This window comes from Pseudophryne corroboree, chromosome 3 (assembly GCF_028390025.1).
Source record: "Pseudophryne corroboree isolate aPseCor3 chromosome 3, aPseCor3.hap2, whole genome shotgun sequence".
NCBI classification, from domain to species: Eukaryota; Metazoa; Chordata; class Amphibia; order Anura; family Myobatrachidae; genus Pseudophryne; species Pseudophryne corroboree.
This window is the reverse complement of record NC_086446.1, coordinates 535,623,453-535,644,300: the sequence shown is the minus strand read 5'-3', so window position 1 is coordinate 535,644,300 and position 20,848 is coordinate 535,623,453. Positions and strand designations below refer to the sequence as shown.

Genomic DNA, 20,848 nt, shown 5'->3' with positions numbered 1-20,848 from the left:
TGGACGATCTCCTGATAAAGGCGAGGTCCAAAGAACAGTTGGTAGTGGGGGTAGCACTCTCTTGGGAAGTGCTACAACAGCACGACTGGATTCTCAATATTCCAAAATCACAGCTGGTCCCGACGACACGTCTTCTGTTCCTGGGAATGATTCTGGACACAGACCAGAAAAGAGTGTTTCTTCCAGTGGAAGCACACGAGTCCTGGAAAAAATGGTAGCTTCGTACGAAGCATAATTCCATTCGGAAGGTTCCACGCAAGGACGTTCCAGTGGGACCTGTGGGACAAATGGTCCGGGTCCCATCTACAGATACAACAGCGGATAACCCTGTCGGCAAGAAACAGGGTGTCGCTGCTGTGGTGGCTGCAGAGGGCTCATCTACTAGAGGGCCGCAGATTCGGAATACAGGACTGGGTCCTGGTGACCACGGAGGCCAGCCTTCGGGGCTGGGGTGCAGTCACACAGGGAAGAAATTTCCAAGGAGATTTCGCTTCACATAAATATTCTGGAGCTAAGGGCCATTTACAATGCCCTAAGCCAAGCAAGGCCCCTGCTTCAGAACCAGCCGGTACTGATCCAATCAGACAACATCACGGCGGTCGCCCATGTAAACAGACAGGGCGGCACAAGAAGCAGGATGGCGATGGCAGAAGCCACAAGGATTCTCCGATGGGCGACCTACACCCGGGAGAATGGGGACTTCTTCCAGAAGTTTTCCAAATGCGGGTAAACCGTTGGGAATGACCACGGGTGGACATGATGGCGTCCCGCCTCAACAAAAAGTTGAAAAGATATTGCGCCAGGTCAAGGGACCCTCAGGCGATCGCTGTGGACGCTCTAGTGACACCGTGGGTGTACCAGTCGGTTTATGTGTTTCCTCCTCTACCTCTCATACCCAAGGTACTGAGAATAATAAGAATGCGAGGAGTGAAAACCATACTCGTGGTTCCGGATTGGCCAAGAAGAGCTTGGTACCCGGAACTTCAAGAGATGCTGGCAGAGGACCCTTGGCCTCTGCCGCTCAGACAAGACCTGCTGCAGCAGGGACCCTGTCTGTTCCAAGACTTACCGCGGCTGCGTTTGACGGCATGGCGGTTGAACACCGGATCCTAAAGGAAAAGGGTATTCCGGAGGAAGTCATCCCTACCCTGATCAAAGCCAGGAAGGATGTCACCGCAAGACATTACCGCATTTGGCGGAAATATGTTGCTTGGTGTGAGGCCATGAAGGCCCCGAAGGAGGAATTTCAACTGGGTCGATTCCTACACTTCCTGCAAGCAGGGGTGACGTTGGGCCTCAAATTGGGGTCCATCAAGGTCCAGATTTCGGCTCTGTCGTTTTCTTCCAGAAAGAACTGGCTTCACTGCCTGAAGTTCAGACTTTTGTCAAAGGAGTTCTGCATATTCAGCCTCCTTTTGTGCCCCCAGTGGCACCTTGGGATCTCAATGTGGTTTTGGCATTCCTGAAATCACATTGGTTCAAACCACTTAAGACTGTGGAATTAAATGATCTCACGTGGAAAGTGGTCATACTGTTGGCTCTGGCTTCGGCCAGGCGGGTTTCAGAATTGGCGGCTTTGTCTTGTAAAAGCCCTTATCTGATTTTCCAGATGGATAGGGCAGAATTGAGGACTCGTCCTCAGTTTCTCCCGAAGGTGGTCTCAGCTTTTCACTTGAACCAACCTATTGTGGTGCCTGCGGCTACTAGGGACTTGGTGGATTCCAAGTTGCTGGACGTAGTCAGGGCCCTGAAAATTTATGTTTCCAGGACGGCTGGAGTCAGAAAAACTGACTCGCTGTTTATCCTGTATGCACCCAACAAGCTGGGTGCTCCTGCTTCTAAGCAGTCTATTGCGCGCTGGATTTGTAGCACTATTCAGCTGGCGCATTCTGCGGTAGGATTACCGCAGCCTAAATCAATAAAAGCCCATTCCACAAGGAAGGTGGGCTCATCTTGGGCGGCTGCCCGAGGGGTCTCGGCTTTACAACTTTGCCGAGCAGCTACTTGGTCAGGGGCAAACACGTTTGCTAAATTCTACAAATTTGATTCCCTGGCTGAGGAGGACCTGGAGTTCTCTCATTCGGTGCTGCAGAGTCATCCGCACTCTCCCGCCCGTTTGGGAGCTTTGGTATAATCCCCATGGTCCTTACGGAGTCCCCAGCATCCACTAGGACGTCAGAGAAAATAAGATTTTACTCACCGGTAAATCTATTTCTCGTAGTCCGTAGTGGATGCTGGACGCCCATCCCAAGTGCGGATTGTCTGCAATACTTGTACATAGTTATTGTTACAAAAATCGGGTTTTGTTGTGAGCCATCTCTTCAGAGGCTCCAATTGTTATCATACTGTTAACCGGGGTTCCTATCACGTGTTATATGGTGTGATTGGTGTGGCTGGTATGAGTCTTACCCGGGATTCAAAATCCTTCCTTATTGTGTCAGCTCTTCCGGGCACAGTTCCTAACTGAGGCTTTGAGGAGGGTCATAGGGGGAGGAGCCAGTGCACACCAGATAGTCCTAAATCTTTCTTTAGAGTGCCCAGTCTCCTGCGGAGCCCGTCTATTCCCCATGGTCCTTACGGAGTCCCCAGCATCCACTACGGACTACGAGAAATAGATTTACCGGTGAGTAAAATCTTATTTTTTCATTTTTCTAGCGGGAGGATGAGGGCTTCCATTGTCATGTGAAGCTGAACCACTAGCCGTGAACATAGGCCAGGTCCTCAGCCATTCCTTGCAATTCTGTGTCGTAAATGGCATATTGGCAAGTTTACGTTTCTCCTCAGACGATTTAAATTTCTTTTTTTGGGTCTTTTTACTGAACTTTGGCTTTTTGGATTTTACATGCCCTCTACTATCACATTGGGCATCTGCCTTGGCAGACGACGTTGATGGCATTTCATCGTCTATGTCATGGCTAGCGGCAGCAGCTTCAGCACTAGGAGGAAGTGGTCCTTGATCTTTCCCTATTTTATCCTCCATATTTTTGTTCTCTATTATGTTTTGGGCGTTATACAAGACGGGGTCATTCCGAGTTGATCGCAGCCAGCAACTTTTCTCTAACGTCTTAGTGGATGCTGGGGACTCCGTCAGGACCATGGGGATTAGCGGCTCCGCAGGAGACAGGGCACAAAAATAAAGCTTTAGGATCAGGTGGTGTGCACTGGCTCCTCCCCCTATGACCCTCCTCCAAGCCTCAGTTAGGTTTTTGTGCCCGTCCGAGCAGGGTGCAATCTAGGTGGCTCTCCTAAAGAGCTGCTTAGAAAAAGTTTTTAGGTTTTTTATTTTCAGTGAGTCCTGCTGGCAACAGGCTCACTGCATCGAGGGACTTAGGGGAGAGAAGTCAACTCACCTGCGTGCAGGATGGATTGGCTTCTTAGGCTACTGGACACCATTAGCTCCAGAGGGATCGAACACAGGCCCAGCCATGGAGTCCGGTCCCGGAGCCGCGCCGCCGACCCCCCTTGCAGATGCCGAAGATGGAAGAGGTCCAGAAGCAGGCGGCAGAAGACTTTTCAGTCTTCCTGAGGTAGCGCACAGCACTGCAGCTGTGCGCCATTGTTGTCAGCACACTTCACACAGCGGTCACGGAGGGTGCAGGGTGCTGGGGGGGCGCCCTGGGCAGCAATGTATAATACCTTTTTATGGCTAAAAATACATCACATATAGCCCTTGAGGCTATATGGATGTATTTAACCCCTGCCAGATCTCACAAACTCCGGAGAAGAGCCCGCCGAAATAGGGGGCGGGGCTTATTCTCCTCAGCACACAGCGCCATTTTCCTGCTCAGCTCCGCTGTGAGGAATGCTCCCAGGACTCTCCCCTGCACTGCACTACAGAAACAGGGTAAAACAGAGAGGGGGGGCACTTTTTTTGGCGATATTACTATATTTAAGCTGCTATAAGGATACAACACTTATATAGGGTTGTTCCCATATATATTATAGCGCTTGGGTGTGTGCTGGCAAACTCTCCCTCTGTCTCCCCAAAGGGCTAGTGGGGTCCTGTCTTCAATAGAGCATTCCCTGTGTGTCTGCTGTGTGTCGGTACGTGTGTGTCGACATGTATGAGGACGATGTTGGTGTGGAGGCAGAGCAATTGCCGGTAATGGTGATGTCACCCCCCAGGGAGTCGACACCGGAATGGATGGCTTTGTTTATGGAATTACGTGATAATGTCAGCACATTACAAAAATCAGTTGACGACATGAGACGGCCGGCAAACCAGTTAGTACCTGCCCAGGCGTCTCAGACACCATCAGGGGCTGTAAAACGCCCTTTACCTCAGTCGGTCGACACAGACCCAGACACGGACACTGAATCTAGTGTCGACGGTGAAGAAACAAACGTATTTTCCAGTAGGGCCACACGTTATATGATCACAGCAATGAAGGAGGCTTTGCATATCTCTGATACTACAAGTACCACAAAAAGGGGTATTATGTGGGGGGTGAAAAAACTACCTGTAGTTTTTCCTGATTCAGAGGAATTGAATGATGTGATGAAGCGTGGGTTAACCCAGATAGAAAAGTGCTAATTTCAAAAAAGTTATTGGCATTATACCCTTTCCCGCCAGAGGTTAGGGCGCGCTGGGAAACACCCCCTAAGGTGGATAAGGCGCTCACACGCTTATCAAAGATACGGCCGCCCTCAAGGATCCAGCTGATAGGAGGCTGAAAACTACCCTAAAAAGTATATACACACATACTGGTGTTATACTGCGACCAGCCATCGCCTCAGCCTGGATGTGCAGTGCTGGGGTGGTCTGGTCGGATTCCCTGACTGAAAATATTGATACCCTGGATAGGGACAGTATTTTACAGACTTTAGAGCAATTAAAGGATGCTTTTCTTTATATACGAGATGCTCAGAGGGATATTTGCACTCTGGCATCGAGAGTAAGTGCGATGTCCATATCTGCCAGAAGAAGTTTATGGACACGACAGTGGTCAGGTGATGCGGATTCCAAACGGCATATGGAAGTATTGCTGTATAAAGGGGAGGAATTATTTGGCGTCGGTCTATCGGATTTGGTGGCCACGGCAACTGCCGGGAAATCCACCTTTTTACCTCAGACCCCCTCCCAACAGAAAAAGACACCGTCTTTTCAGCCGCAGTCCTTTCGGTCCTATAAGAACAAGCGGGCAAAAGGACAGTCATATCTGCACCGAGGCAGAGGAAAGGGTAAGAGAGGGCAGCAAGCAGCTCCTTCCCAGGAACAGAAGCCCTCCGCGGGTTCTGCAAAGCCCTCAGCATGACGCTGGGGCTTTACAAGCGGACTCAGGAACGGTGGGGGGTCGACTCAAGAATTTCAGCGCGCAGTGGGCTTGCTCACAGGTGGACCCCTGGATCCTGCAGGTAGTATCTCAGGGTTACAGGTTGGAATTCGAGAAGTCTCCCCCTCGCCGGTTCCTAAAGTCTGCTTTGCCAACGTCTCCCTCAGACAGGGCGACGGTATTGGAAGCCATTCACAAGCTGTTTTCTCAGCAGGTGATAGTCAAGGTACCCCTCCTACAACAGGGAAAGGGGTATTACTCCACGCTATTTGTGGTACCGAAGCCGGACGGCTCGGTAAGACCTATTCTAAATCTGAAATCTTTGAACCTGTACATACAAAAATTCAAGTTCAAGATGGAATCACTCAGAGCAGTGATAGCGAATCTGGAAGAAGGGGACTTTATGGTGTCCCTGGACATAAAAGATGCTTACCTGCATGTCCCAATTTGCCCTTCACATCAAGGGTACCTCAGGTTCGTGGTGCAAAACTGTCATTATCAGTTTCAGACGCTGCCGTTTGGATTGTCCACGGCACCTCGGGTCTTTACCAAGGTAATGGCCGAAATGATGATTCTTCTGCGAAGAAGAGGCGTATTAATTATCCCTTACTTGGACGATCTCCTGATAAGGGCAAGGTCCAGAGAACAGCTGGAGGACGGAGTAGCACTAACCCAAGTAGTGCTGCAACAACACGGGTGGATTCTGAATTTTCCAAAATCTCAGTTGACCCCGACAACACGTCTGCTGTTCCTGGGAATGATTCTGGACACGGTTCAGAAAAAGGTGTTTCTTCCGGAGGAGAAAGCCAAGGAGTTATCCGAACTTGTCAGGAACCTCCTAAAACCAGGAAAAGTGTCTGTGCATCAATGCACAAGAGTCCTGGGAAAGATGGTGGCTTCTTACGAAGCAATCCCATTCGGCAGATTCCACGCGCGAACTTTTCAGTGGGATCTGCTGGACAAATGGTCCGGATCGCATCTGCAGATGCAGCAGCGGATAACCTTATCGCCACGGACAAGGGTGTCTCTTCTGTGGTGGTTGCAGAGTGCTCCTCTGTTAGAAGGCCGCAGATTCGGCATACAGGACTGGGTCCTGGTGACCACGGATGCCAGTCTGAGAGGCTGGGGAGCGGTCACACAGGGAAGAAACTTCCAGGGAGTATGGTCAAGCCTGGAGATGTCTCTTCACATAAATATACTGGAGCTAAGAGCGATTTACAATGCTCTAAGCCTGGCAAAACCCCTGCTTCAGGGTCAGCCGGTGTTGATCCAGTCGGACAACATCACGGCAGTCGCCCACGTAAACAGACAGGGCGGCACAAGAAGCAGGAGAGCAATGGCAGAAGCTGCAAGGATTCTTCGCTGGGCGGAAGATCATGTGATAGCACTGTCAGCAGTGTTCATTCCGGGAGTGGACAACTGGGAAGCAGACTTCCTCAGCAGACACGATCTACACCCGGGAGAGTGGGGACTTCATCCAGAAGTCTTCCACATGATTGTGAACCGTTGGGAAAAACCAAAGGTGGATATGATGGCGTCTCGCCTCAACAAAAAACTGGACAGGTATTGCGCCAGGTCAAGAGACCCTCAGGCAATAGCTGTGGACGCTCTGGTAACACCGTGGGTGTTCCAGTCAGTGTATGTGTTTCCTCCTCTGCCTCTCATACCCAAAGTACTGAGAATTATACGGCAAAGGGGAGTAAGAACGATACTCGTGGCTCCGGATTGGCCAAGAAGAACTTGGTACCCGGAACTTCAGGAGATGCTCACGGAAAATCCGTGGCCTCTACCTCTAAGACGGGACCTGATTCAGCAGGGACCGTGTCTATTCCAAGACTTACCGCGGCTGCGTTTGACGGCGTGGCGGTTGAACGCCGAATTCTAAGGGAAAAAGGCATTCCAGAAGAGGTCATTCCTACACTGGTTAAAGCCAGGAAGGAGGTGACTGCACAACATTATCACCGCATTTGGAGAAAATATGTTGCGTGGTGTGAGGCCAGGAAGGCCCCCACGGAGGAATTTCAATTGGGTCGATTCCTACATTTCCTGCAAACAGGATTGTCTATAGGCCTCAAGTTGGGGTCCATTAAGGTTCAAATTTCGGCCCTGTCGATTTTCTTCCAAAAAGAATTGGCTTCAGTTCCTGAAGTCCAGACTTTTGTAAAAGGAGTACTACATATACAGCCCCCGGTTGTGCCCCCAGTGGCTCCGTGGGACCTTAATGTAGTTTTGGATTTTCTCAAATCCCATTGGTTTGAGCCACTCAAATCGGCGGATTTGAAATATCTTACATGGAAAGTAACCATGCTACTGGCCCTGGCTTCAGCCAGGAGAGTGTCAGAATTGGCGGCTTTATCGTATAAAAGCCCATATCTGATTTTCCATTCGGACAGGGCAGAACTGCGGACGCGTCCTCATTTTCTGCCTAAGGTGGTGTCAGCGTTTCACCTGAACCAGCCTATTGTGGTGCCTGCGGCTACTAGCGATTTGGAGGATTCCAAGTTGCTGGACGTTGTCAGGGCATTGAAAATATATATTTCAAGGACGGCTGGAGTCAGAAAATCTGACTCGCTGTTTATACTGTATGCACCCAACAAGCTGGGTGCTCCTGCTTCTAAGCAGACGATTGCTCGTTGGATTTGTAGCACAATTCAACTTGCACATTCTGTGGCAGGCCTGCCACAGCCTAAATCTGTCAAGGCCCATTCCACAAGGAAGGTGGGCTCATCCTGGGCGGCTGCCCGAGGGGTCTCGGCATTACAACTCTGCCGAGCAGCTACGTGGTCGGGGGAGAACACGTTTGTAAAATTCTACAAATTTGATACCCTGGCTAAAGAGGACCTGGAGTTCTCTCATTCGGTGCTGCAGAGTCATCCGCACTCTCCCGCCCGTTTGGGAGCTTTGGTATAATCCCCATGGTCCTGACGGAGTCCCCAGCATCCACTAGGACGTTAGAGAAAATAAGATTTTACTTACCGATAAATCTATTTCTCGTAGTCCGTAGTGGATGCTGGGCGCCCATCCCAAGTGCGGATTGTCTGCAATACTTGTACATAGTTATTGTTACAAAAAAATCGTGGTGTTCTTGTTGTGAGCCGTCTGTTCAGAGGCTCCTACGTTGTCATACTGTTAACTGGGTTCAGATCACAAGTTGTACGGTGTGATTGGTGTGGCTGGTATGAGTCTTACCCGGGATTCAAAATCCTTCCTTATTGTGTACGCTCGTCCGGGCACAGTATCCTAACTGAGGCTTGGAGGAGGGTCATAGGGGGAGGAGCCAGTGCACACCACCTGATCCTAAAGCTTTATTTTTGTGCCCTGTCTCCTGCGGAGCCACTAATCCCCATGGTCCTGACGGAGTCCCCAGCATCCACTACGGACTACGAGAAATAGATTTATCGGTAAGTAAAATCTTATTTTTGCTGCTGCGATCAACTAATCCTCGCCTATGGGGGAGTGTATTTTAGCATAGCAGGACTGCAATCGCTTGTGCAGCCCTGCTATGCTTAAAATTTTTCCTGCAAAACAAGACCAGCCCTGAAGCTACTTACCCAGTGCGACGGATCCAGCGATGAAGGTCTCGGTCCTGACGTCAGACATCCGCCCTCCGTTCGCCTGGACACGCCTGCGTTCTTCTTACCACTCCCCGAAAACGGCCTCCAACGTTGAGTTTCCGCCCCGGACTGCCTCTCCGCTGTCAGTCTTCTCTCCATCCAGCGCTGCATCTTTTCTTCACGCTAGGCGCTCCGTTGCCTGGCGACGTCCGTCACCGGGCAACGGTGCGCATGCGCAGTTCTAACCTGTTCACACCGCAGCGAACAACCGCTGCGTGCGAACGGGTCAGAATGACCCCCAACATGCGGCACAGGAATGACTGATGGCCAGGACACTACCACTGGTGTGATACAACACAACAACACTGTAAGGGACTACTTGTTGTTATTATTATAATATTGTAGCAGTGGACATATAGCAGCAGCGTATACCACTGTGACTGCCTGGTCACTGGAATGACTGATGGCCAGGACACTACCACTGGTCTGATGCAGCACAACACAACAACACTGTAAGGGACTTGTTGTTGTTGTTATTATAATACTGTAGCAGTGGACATATTGCAGCAGCGTATACCACTGTGACTGCCTGGTCACTGGAAAGACTGATGGCCAGGACACTACCAGGACAGCACAGCACCACTGAAAGGGACTTCTACAGCTACACTGGATATATGGTAGCAGAGGACACCACCACTGTGACTGGTCACTGGACTGATGCACAAGAGACTTCCCCTGGTCTAATGCAGGACAACACAGCACCACTGAACGGTACTTACACAGCTACACTGTATATATGGCAGCAGAGGACACCACCACAGTGACTGGTCACTGGACTGTTGCTGCACAAGACACTACCCCTGGTCTGATGCAGGACAACACAGCAAAAATGCAAGGGACTTGTACAGCAGTCAGCAGCACTGGGGACATATAGCAGCAGAGGACACCAACACTGTGACTGGCTGGACTGATGCAGCACAATACACTGACTGGACTGGACTGAGCAGCACAACACAGCACCCGACTTTCCCGCCCACATAGACACTGAGGACACGTCCTCTCAATACACTCTCTGAGACTGGAGTGAAAATGGCCACGACGCGCGGCTCCTTATATGGAATCCAAATCCAGCGAGAATCCAACAGCGGGATGATGACGTTTTGCCTCGTTCGGGTTTCCGAGTCAGGCGGGAAAACCCGAGCCTGACTGTGAACCAGGCTCAGAGCGTGAAGTCCGGTAGTATTCGGTTCTCTGAGAACCGAACCCGCTCATCTCTAATACAGTCCCGAGCATTATTATTCGACAAGTCGGGGGATTCGACTTGTCGAATAGTACGGGAATCGACGGTATAGCTGCCGATTCGTTTACTTCTGCAGGAGACGGGGCCAAATCCGACAGGTTATGGCCCCGTTTCTGACCATCTCAGTTCATCTTAAAATAAAGTCGAATCGAGATGGGGGAGAGCCGCTGGCAGACATGGGAGAGCAGCGGGGAGACAGGGGACAGCAGCGCTGCAGCAGGATGTGTAATAGCCGCTGCTCACGGCAGCGTCCACCCGGCTCCAGCAAGTGAGGTCTGGCAGCTGTTACACATCCTCTTGCAGCGCTGCTGTCTGCGGCTGTCCCACGTTTCCCAGCTGCTCTCTCACCGTCTGCCCGCTGCTCTCCCTCACCCCCCCCCCCCCCATCTCATTTCGACTTTATTAAAGTCGAATTGAGATGGGCTTTGAATAGCATGTTGGAATGGATCCGACCCTAATTGAATATACCCCTAAAGCTGTAGCAGTGTGAAACAATTGAAACCCCCACCACCACGATGAAAAACATGCAGTTTGTGGTGTGTTTACCATACAGCCCAGTTAAGTCCTTATGCTGACATGTAATTTGCTGTGTGTTTAGCATACAATGATCACATTCACACGTAACCATAATGATCGGTAGAACGCGATGCCAAATGCTTTAACAACGTTTGCTGTGTTTTTACAGTGGACAGGCCAAAAATACTGCAAGCAGTCTCTGTGACCTGTCTGGTGTTTAAGGTATGATGTGGAACATTTGTGAACACTGTTCAGCAAAATACTGGACAACGAAGTTGGTTTCCTTCTCAACCAATGGGATTGCTACTGGAATTTTCCTAGTGTAAACTATAACATTAAAGCAAATTTATTCACCTTCTGGAATGTTTTCATAAATGATCATTGCATTTTAACAGGAATATTCAATTAGCAGCTGGGTTTATCCTGCATCTACAGTAATTACAGGGGCAGTGCAATTGAATCAGCGGGGATTCACCCTTGCGTGAATCCCAGAGGGTATACTTTTCTTAAAGTTGCGAGGAAAAGGCACTATCGAGGTTTCACGCATGGGGGGAAAAACCATTGATTCTGCAGTTTGCGCGGCGTCAGTGAGTTTCTGCAGTTTTAGGCACGGGGAACAGGCTATTTAATTGAATAGCTTTTCCACACGCTGCTCGCTAATTAGCTGCCAATTAGCTGTGGGGTAAACCCCGCAGCTATTGTTAATTGAATATGCCTATAAGTATTTAGATTTTATGTTTTCTAAGTGTTTAGGCTACAGCTATGATTAGATGAATACCAAACAGGGAAACATGCCACAAACTGGTGTGAAACCATCTCTTTTTACAAGCCTATATGTATGTTATTTATATTTGTTCGTCTCCTCTGTGACAGACCTCAGATATCACTCATTTCTTCTTAGCCTGGAATAATCTGCAGAGATTTCTACCTGGACATCAGCCCACAGACGGTCGTATCTGTTTCCTGTGGATCCCCTTAAACCATTGTCGGCAAGAGGATTCCGGGAAGGCCGGAGCTCAGAGGCCAGATGTTGCCTGATAGCAGGTCAGATGGTTGCTCTGTTAGATATCTCCTGTATCAAATGTGTAACTGCTTTGTACTGTAATGGGTTTGCTACTTTAGGAAGTACAAAATCAGGGCAGAAGGTAATCTCTGAATAACCAAGAATGGCTATAGATGTGTGTAAATATAAATGCATTTTTATTAATGGCCCGACTTCACCTACTCACAAGTGTACCACGGTCACCTTATGACGTTATTTAATGGTTTAGCTTCTACACTTTTATATTACTACTGTAGTTGATTTGAATTGCTTTGAGAGCCATGTTGTCCGATGTTTAAAATCATTATCTGGTTTTCAGCATTTCTTTGCCTGGATAGCATATGGCACAGATGACCTTAATGCATTTTGCAGTGGATTTGGAATGTGGTGGGCAAAAGTTGTGTATACTGTAGCACTAACTTATGAAATGCAACTGTCCGTTTTAAATACAGCTTTCACACTGTATGGCGTTGATCCGATTGAAGTTCCAAAGTCATTACACAATAAAGGATATTATTGCAGACTGGAGCACATGGGATGCTCACTCCCCTATAACCAGGTTGTTGGGTTGTGTATAACACCACTGGTTACAGTATCCCAACAGCGCAGGTTTTCCTGAGGATCTCTTTGCCGTGTGAGACAATAAAATCTGCAGTGTTGGTGGTCACAAGGGGCCTCAGGAGGCTGGCACCTCGCTGCTAATTGAGAAACTTTATCTTATATTTCTCTAACGTCCTAAGTGGATGCTGGGGACTCCGTCAGGACCATGGGGTTTAGCGGCTCCGCAGGAGACAGGGCACAATAATAAAAGCTTTAGGATCAGGTGGTGTGCACTGGCTCCTCCCCCTATGACCCTCCTCCAAGCCTCAGTTAGATTTTTGTGCCCGGCCGAGAAGGGTGCAATCTAGGTGGCTCTCCTGAGCTGCTTAGAATAAAAGTTTAAGTTAGGTTTTTTATTTTCAGTGAGTCCTGCTGGCAACAGGCTCACTGCTACGAGGGACTTAGGGGAGAGAAGTAAACTCACCTGCGTGCAGGATGGATTTGCTTCTTAAGCTACTGGACACCATTAGCTCCAGAGGGAGTCGGAACACAGGTCTCACCCTGGGGTTCGTCCCGGAGCCGTGCCGCCGACCCCCCTTGCAGATGCCGAAGTTGAAGAGGTCCAGAGGTCCGGAAACAGGCGGCAGAAGACTTTCAGTCTTCATAAGGTAGCGCACAGCACTGCAGCTGTGCGCCATTGTTGTCAGCACACTTCATACCAGCGGTCACTGAGGGTGCAGGGCGCTGGGGGGGGCGCCCTGGGCAGCAATGTATTATACCTTTTTTATGGCTAAAATACATCACATATAGCCCTTGAGGCTATATGGATGTATTTAACCCCTGCCAGATCTCACAAACTCCGGGAGAAGAGCCCGCCGTTTTAGGGGGCGGGGCCTATTCTCCTCAGCACACGGCGCCATTTTCCTGCTCAGCTCTGCTGTGAGGAAGGCTCCCAGGATCTCCCCTGCACTGCACTACAGAAACAGGGTTAAAACAGAGAGGGGGGGCACTTATTTGGCGATATGATTACATATGTGAAAATGCTATAAGGGAAAACACTTGTATAAGGGGTTGTCCCTGTATAATTATAGCGTTTTTGGTGTGTGCTGGCAAACTCTCCCTCTGTCTCCCCAAAGGGCTAGTGGGGTCCTGTCCTCTATCAGAGCATTCCCTGTGTGTGTGCTGTGTGTCGGTACGTGTGTGTCGACATGTAGGAGGACGATGTTGGTGAGGAGGCGGAGCAAATTGCCTGTATTGGTGATGTCACTCTCTAGGGAGTCGACACCGGAATGGATGGCTTATTTAGGAATTACGTGATAATGTCAACACGATGCAAGGTCGGTTGACGACATGAGACGGCCGGCAAACAAATTAGTACCTGTCCAGGCGTCTCAGACACCGTCAGGGGCTTGTAAAAACGCCCATTTACCTCAGTTGGTCGACACAGACACGGACACTGACTTCAGTGTCGACGGTGAAGAAACAAACGTATTTTCCTTTAGGGCCACACGTTACATGTTAAGGGCAATGAAGGAGGTGTTACATATTTCTGATACTACAAGTACCACAAATAAGGGTATTATGTAGGGTGGGAATAATCTACTTGTAGTTTTTCCTGAATCAGATAAATTAAAGTGTGTGATGATACGTGGGTTTCCTCCGATAGAAAATTATTGGAGGTATACCCTTTCCCGCCAGAAGTGAGGGCGAGTTGGGAAACACACCTTAGGGTGGATAAGGCGCTCACACGCTTATAAAAACAAGTGGCGTTACCGTCTCCAGATACGGCCGCCCTCAAAGAGCCAGCTGATAGGAAGCTGAAAAATATCCTAAAAAGTATATACACACATACTGGTGTTATACTACGACCAGCAATCGCCTCAGCTTGGATGTGCAGCGCTGGGGGGGCTTGGTCGGATTTCCTGACTGAAAATATTGATACCCTTGACAGGAACAATATTTTATTGACTATAGAGCATTTTAAGGATGCATTTCTATATATGCGAGATGCGCAGAGGGATATTTGCATTCTGGCATCAAGAGTAGATGTGATGTCCATATCTGCCAGACGATGTTTATAGACACGACAGTGGTCAGGTGATGCAGATTCCAGACGGCACATGGAAGTATTGCCGTATAAAGGGGCGGTCCATCGGAACTGGTGGCCATGGCAACAGCTGGAAAATCCACTTTTGTTACCCCAAGTCGCATCTCAGCAGAAAAGGACACAGTCTTTTCAGTCTCAGTCCTTTCGTACCCATAAAGGCAGGCGGGCAAAAGGCCAGTCATATCTGCCCAGGGTTAGAGGAAAGGGAAGAAGACTGCAGCAGGCAGCCCATTCCCAGGAACAGAAGTCCTCCACAGCTTCTGCCAAGTCCGCAGCATGACGCTGGGGCCATACAAGCGGACTCAGGTGCGGTGGGGGGTCATCTCAAGAGTTTCAGCACGCAGTGGGCTCACTCGCAAGTGGACTCCTGGATCCCACACGTAGTATCCCAGGTGTACATTGGAAATTCGAGACGTCTTCCCCTCACAAGTTCCTGAAGTCTGCTTTACCAACGTCTCCCTCCGACAGGGAGGCAGTATTGGAAAAAAAATTCACAGGCTGTATTCCCAGCAGGTGATAATCAAAGTACCCCTCCTACAACAAGGGAAGGGGTATTATTCCACACTATATTGTGGTACTGAAGCCAAACGGCTCGGTGAGATCTAAAAGATTTGAACAATTACATACAAGGGTTCAAATCAAGATGGAGTCACTCAGAGCAGTGATAGCGAACCAGGACGATATGGTGTCACTGGATATCAGGGACGCTTACCTACATGTCCAAATTTTGCCCTTCTCACTCAGGTTCGTGGTACAGAACTGTCACTATCAGTTCAGAAGCTGCCGTTTGGATTGTCCACGGCACCCCGGGTCTTTACCATGGTAATGGCCGAAATGATGATTCTTCCTAAAAGAAATATGGACGCTTTCCTGATAAGGGCAAGGTCCAGAGAACAGTTGGCGGTCGGAGTAGCACTATCTCAAGTAGTTCTACGACAGCACGAGTGGATTCTAAATATTCCAAAATCACAGCTTTTTCCGACGACACGTCTAATGTTCCTAGGAATGATTCTGGACACAGTCCAGAAAAGGATGTTTTCTCCCGGAGAAGAAGGCCAGGGAGTTATCCGAGCTAGTCAGGAACCTCCTAAAACCAGGAAAAGTATCAGTGCATCATTGCACAAGGGTCCTGTGAAAAATGGTGGTTTCTTACAAAGCGATCCCATTCGGTAGATTTCACGCAAGAACCTTTCAGTGGAATCTGCTGGGAAAATGGTCCGGATCGCATCTTCAGATGCATCAGCGGATAACCCTGTCTCCAAGGACAAGGGTGTTTTCTTCTGCGGTGGCTGCAGAGTGCTCATCTATGAAAGGGCCGCAGATTCGACATTCAGGACTGGGTCCTGGTGACCACGGATGCCAGCCTGAGTGACTGGGGAGCAGTCACACAAGGAAAAAATTTCCAGGGAGTGTGATCAAGTCTGGAGACTTCTCTCCACATAAATATACTGGAGCTAAGGGCAATTTACAAGGCTCTAAGCTTAGCAAGACCTCTGCTTCAAGGTCAGCCGGTATTGATCCAGTGGGACAACATCACGGCAGTCGCCCACGTAAACAGACAGGGCGGCACATGAAGCAGGAGGGAAATGGCAGAAACTGCAAGGATTCTTCGCTGGGCGAAAAATCATGTGATAACACTCTCAGCAGTGTTAATTCCGGGAGTGGAAAACTGGGAAGCAGACTTCCTCAGCAGGCATAACCTCCACCCGGGAGAGTGGGGACTTCAGCGGGAAGTCTTCCACATGATTGTAAACCGTTGGGAAAAACCAAAGGTGGACATGATGGCGTCCCGCCTGAACAAAAAACTAGACAAATATTGCGCCAGGTCAAGGGACCCTCAGGCAATAGCGGTGGACGCTCTGGTAACACTGTGGGTGTACCAGTCAGGGTATGTGTTCCCTCCTATGCATCTCATACCAAAAGTACTGAGAATCATAAGAAGGAGATGAGTAAGAACGATACTCGTGGTTCCGGATGGGTCAAGAAGGACTTGGTACCCGGAACTTCAAGAGATGCTCACGGAAGAACCGTGGCCTCTACCTTTAAGAAAGGACCTGCTCCAGCAGGGGCCTTGTCTGTTCCAAGACTTACCGCGGCTGCATTTGACGGCATGGCAGTTGAACGCCGGATCCTGAAAGGGCATTCCAGATGAAGTCATCCCTACCCTGGTCGAAGCCAGGAAGGATGTAACCGCAAAACATTTTCACCGCATTTGGCGAAAATATGTTGCGTGGTGTGAGGCCAAGAAGGTCCCTACAGACGAATTCCAACTGGGTCGTTTCCTACATTTCCTGAAAACAGGACTGTCTATGGGCCTAAAATTAGGGTCCATTAAGGTTCAAATTTCGACCCTGTCGAATTTCTTCCAGAAAGAACTGGCTTCAGTGCCTGAAGTTCAGACGTTTGTAAAAGGGGTACTGCATATACAGCCTCCTTTTGTGCCCCCAGTGGCACCTTGGGATCTCAATGTTGTTTTGAGTTTCCTAAAGTTACATTGGTTTGATCCACTCACCACTGTGGAATTAAAATATTTCACATGGAAGGTGAAGATTCTATTAGCCCTGGCTTCAGCCAGGCGTGTGTCATAATGGGCGGCTTTATCATATAAAAGCCCTTACTTAATTTTTCATTCTGACAGGGCAGAATTTGATGACTCGTCCTCAATTTCTCCTTAAGGTGTTTTCTGTTTTTCACATGAACCAACCTATTGTGGTACCTGCGGCTACTAGGGACTTGGACTCCAAGTTACTTGACGTTGTCAGGGCCCTGAAAATATATGTTTCCAGGACGACTGGAGTCAGAATATCTGACTCGCTGTTTAGCCTGTATGCACCCAACAAGATGGGTGTTCCTGCTTCTAAGCAGACAATTGCTCGCTGGATTTGTAGTACAATTCAGCTTGCACATTCTGTGGCAGGCTTGCCACAGCCAAAATCAGTAAAAGCCCATTCCACAAGGAAGTGGGCTCAACTTGGGCGGCTGCCCGAGGGGTCTCGGCTTTACAACTTTGCCGAGCTGCTACTTGGTCAGGGGCACACCCTGACTGAGGAGGACCTGGAGTTCTCTCATTCGGTGCTGCAGAGTCATCCGCACTCTCCCGCCCGTTTGGGAGCTTTGGTATAATCCCCATGGTCCTGACTGAGTCCCCAGCATCCACTTAGGACGTTAGAGAAAATAAGAATTTACTTACCGATAATTCTATTTCTCGTAGTCCGTAGTGGATGCTGGGCGCCCATCCCAAGTGCGGATTGTCTGCAATACTTGTACATAGTTATTGTTACAAAAATCGGGTTATTCTTGTTGTGAGCCATCTTTTCAGAGGCTCCTTCGTTGTTATCATACTGTTAACTGGGTTCAGATCACAGGTTGTACGGTGTGATTGGTGTGGCTGGTATGAGTCTTACCCGGGATTCAATATCCTTCCTTATTATGCACGCTCGTCCGGGCACAGTATCCTAACTGAGGCTTGGAGGAGGGTCATAGGGGGAGGAGCCAGTGCACACCACCTGATCCTAAAGCTTTTATTATTGTGCCCTGTCTCCTGCGGAGCCGCTAAACCCCATGGTCCTGACGGAGTCCCCAGCATCCACTACGGACTACGAGAACTAGAATTATCGGTAAGTAAATTCTTATTTTTATTCTAGTGCAGTTTAGAAAATATTCTGCTACCTAATATAGCAGCTTTTACCATTCCACAAGTTAAAAAAAAAAGGTATAATTCAGTGTTGTCCACGTTTCCTCAGCCACGCTGTGTTCCGTATTTGCCTGTTGATGTCTTAACAATAAAAGAGAGTAGCTGGCAGCAACAGAGCAGTCCTGGTGGGTTACAGATTACGTGACCCTACCCAAAGCCTTTCTCTGGAAAACAACAAAGCAATGGAGATGATTTACCCTGTATTCCTTTTCAGCTGTGTGTGTACACTAACCAATGTCCCTTCATTTAGCTTTGTCTGGAGAATTTCTGGTGAGAAATACAGTACCCATTAGTCTCAGCTTTCATGTAGAAGGTTAGTCACTTTGGTAGGTGGCAGCAGACAACATAGGTCCAAATAAATAAATGCATAGAGAACAGTAGGGTCCAGCAGATTTGAGGAGTATCTGCAAAATAGTAAAGCTGTAATCCATATTGTCTGCAAGCTTTTCCTGTAATGCTCTGAGCATTGACTTTGTAAAACCTTTCTTCAGTGTCTGCATGCCTTATAAGAGGTTGTCTGTGCACCAATCCTTGTGTTCCACTTATATAAGTTTTTAGATTTCTCTTTCCTTTCATTGTATGAGCCGCCTGAATCACCTTTTGGCTGTCGGGTAACATGGGCATTTTAGAATTCTACAGTCTTTGTCATTCTTAATGTTGGGTACACTGAGATTTATGGACGTGAATGGGGGATGCTATCCCTTATTACCTCATAGTAATGCCGCATTGTAATGAAGTGACAGGGCACCAGCGTTCCCAATTCACATACATCGTATGCTGGTGTCCTGTCTTTAGGATGCAGCGGATTTCAGTTAAAATCACAGATTTCTAAAATGCCTATGTGATATAAACATGACAGTGGGGAGAATGTAGTAGGGTCCAAGTCTACAACAATGCAGGTTTTTCTGCTGTTTGAGGATGAATTGAAAGATATTGATATATAATTATAGGTCTGTGCACAGGGGCATTGTATTGCTGAAATAGTGATAATAATGCCTTCCCCAAACCATCACATTTCTCCAGCAGGATCCACAGGTTATCCACAGGATAACAATGGGATATGATGAAGCGACAGCGGATTTACACCAATCGGTCAAAGCTTTTCCGGCCTCCCAGCATGCAACGGGTCCGTCCATATATCCCCGCCTCCTTGCTCAGGCAAATCAGTCTGTTTTTGGTGCAGCAGGAGCCAGACCATGGTCAGAGGGCTGCTGGTTCTTAGCAGCCCTAAGCTTTCTTATTTTATTTTTATAGTCTTACTATTTTTTTGAGTGATCTTTCTTAACAGCGTCTTATATGTACCTTAGAAAGAGTTGCTCCAACAACTCTTTGCCAGGTCGTGACCACGCTTACCCCCGAGTACAGTGCTGTTTCGGCGGGCGTCTGTGTCGGATATACTAGCAGGTCCAGCAGACGTTACCAGACTGTGGCTGGAGCACGGGGAGAAGGTAAGGCATCGATTCCGCTTAGAAGGGGAATACAGACACAGCCGCACTGTTTTGGGAAGGAGACCACCAAACAGTCGCTGACGCGGCTGCCACCTCGGGTGCACCAGCGCAAGGCCTTAGGGATCAGAGGCTCCAGGATTAGTATGAGGCCGCGATCCCTAGGGTGTGACTAGTGCGTCCGTGTTCACTGAGCGTCTGTGTTCACTATAGGTTCATGGAGCGGCAGTGTACACTAGTAGCGCCTGGATCCACTCGGCGTTCACTAACGCGTATTGATCGGTCCCGGAAGCGAGGTGAGTCTCCCTGTATCCCACTCTACTGAGTACAGGTTATACAGCACTAAAGTCTCTATCTACCTTTCGAGTACGAATAGTTAGATAAGTGCCTATTGCGTAGTCTGTATACATTTACTGTTTCTTTCGCATTTGTGTCTGAATACGTTAGATCTGTTTAAAACATGATGCAGTAATATGTTCTCCTACATACTTAAAATGTAGTTGATGATGTGCTCATATTGCTTAATATACTAATGTATAACATGTGACTGACTGCTAGTGTGATTGCTGACTTTACTATATTTCTGTCAGTTTGTTTATTCCGATCCTCAATGCCGGTTCACGGGTAGAGTCTGATTGTATATTACTTTAAGAAATTTAAAGTGGTTACAGTCACAAATTGTGTAGTACACTGTGAAAGTGTTGATTATCATTTCTAAGAGCAGCAAAGGTGAGGAAGGTACACTCACAGCAACACCAACACTCATATCATGTTTGTCTTGCAAAACTGTGTTATCCTCTCAGGATCTGGTTCAGGATGGTTTGTGTGCAAATTGTTTTAGCTTTCATCAGGGGTTAATGAAAAATACAAGGCAGACTCGGGTACAGATGGATCCACCTTGGGCTATGTTTGCACAGACTTTATCCAGTATAGCTGAACGGATAATTCCTCCAACTCCTGTACCAGGGATAGGTTGCACTATTAACCCTTACATGCATCTCCCCACCTATGGTGTATCACTTCCAGCAGCAGCTTCTCAAAAGAAACACAAGCTGATAAACCGGTGGTATGTAAATCTTCACCTTCACAGGCTACACATGATTCAGATGAGGATTCATCGGAAGATGAAAGCTCAATTAATTCTACTTCGGCATACGAAGAGGAGGAGGAGGAAGGTCTCAGCTCAGTGGATATAGCTGAGTTAATTAAAGCAATGAAAGCCATTCTATCCTTAGAGGATTCAGCAGAGCCTGTGTTAAAAACCAAGGCACCTGTGTTTAAACGTCCCAAAACAGTAAAACTGAATTTCCAGGGTCAGATCAGCTGACGGAAATTATGGAAGAGGCTTGGGCTACGCCCAATAAGAAGTTTAGAATT

The 20,848-nt window shown here is 48.4% G+C and overlaps 1 protein-coding gene across 5 annotated transcripts in view; it reads left to right on the top strand.

Moving 5' to 3' along the window:
* Positions 1-20,848, top strand: part of VCF1 (VCP nuclear cofactor family member 1) — a 73,121-nt gene that overhangs the window by 17,637 nt on the left and 34,636 nt on the right. For 2 of the 5 annotated variants that reach the window (XM_063961162.1, XM_063961166.1), the window contains exon 2: positions 11,545-11,687. In XM_063961162.1, the coding sequence (XP_063817232.1) occupies positions 11,671-11,687 (17 nt within the window). In that variant the 5' untranslated portion in view covers positions 11,545-11,670. Of the gene's footprint in view, positions 1-10,812; positions 10,866-11,516; positions 11,688-20,848 lie in introns of all 5 variants that reach the window. The other 3 variants (XM_063961163.1, XM_063961165.1, XM_063961164.1) reach the window with 3 other exon arrangements.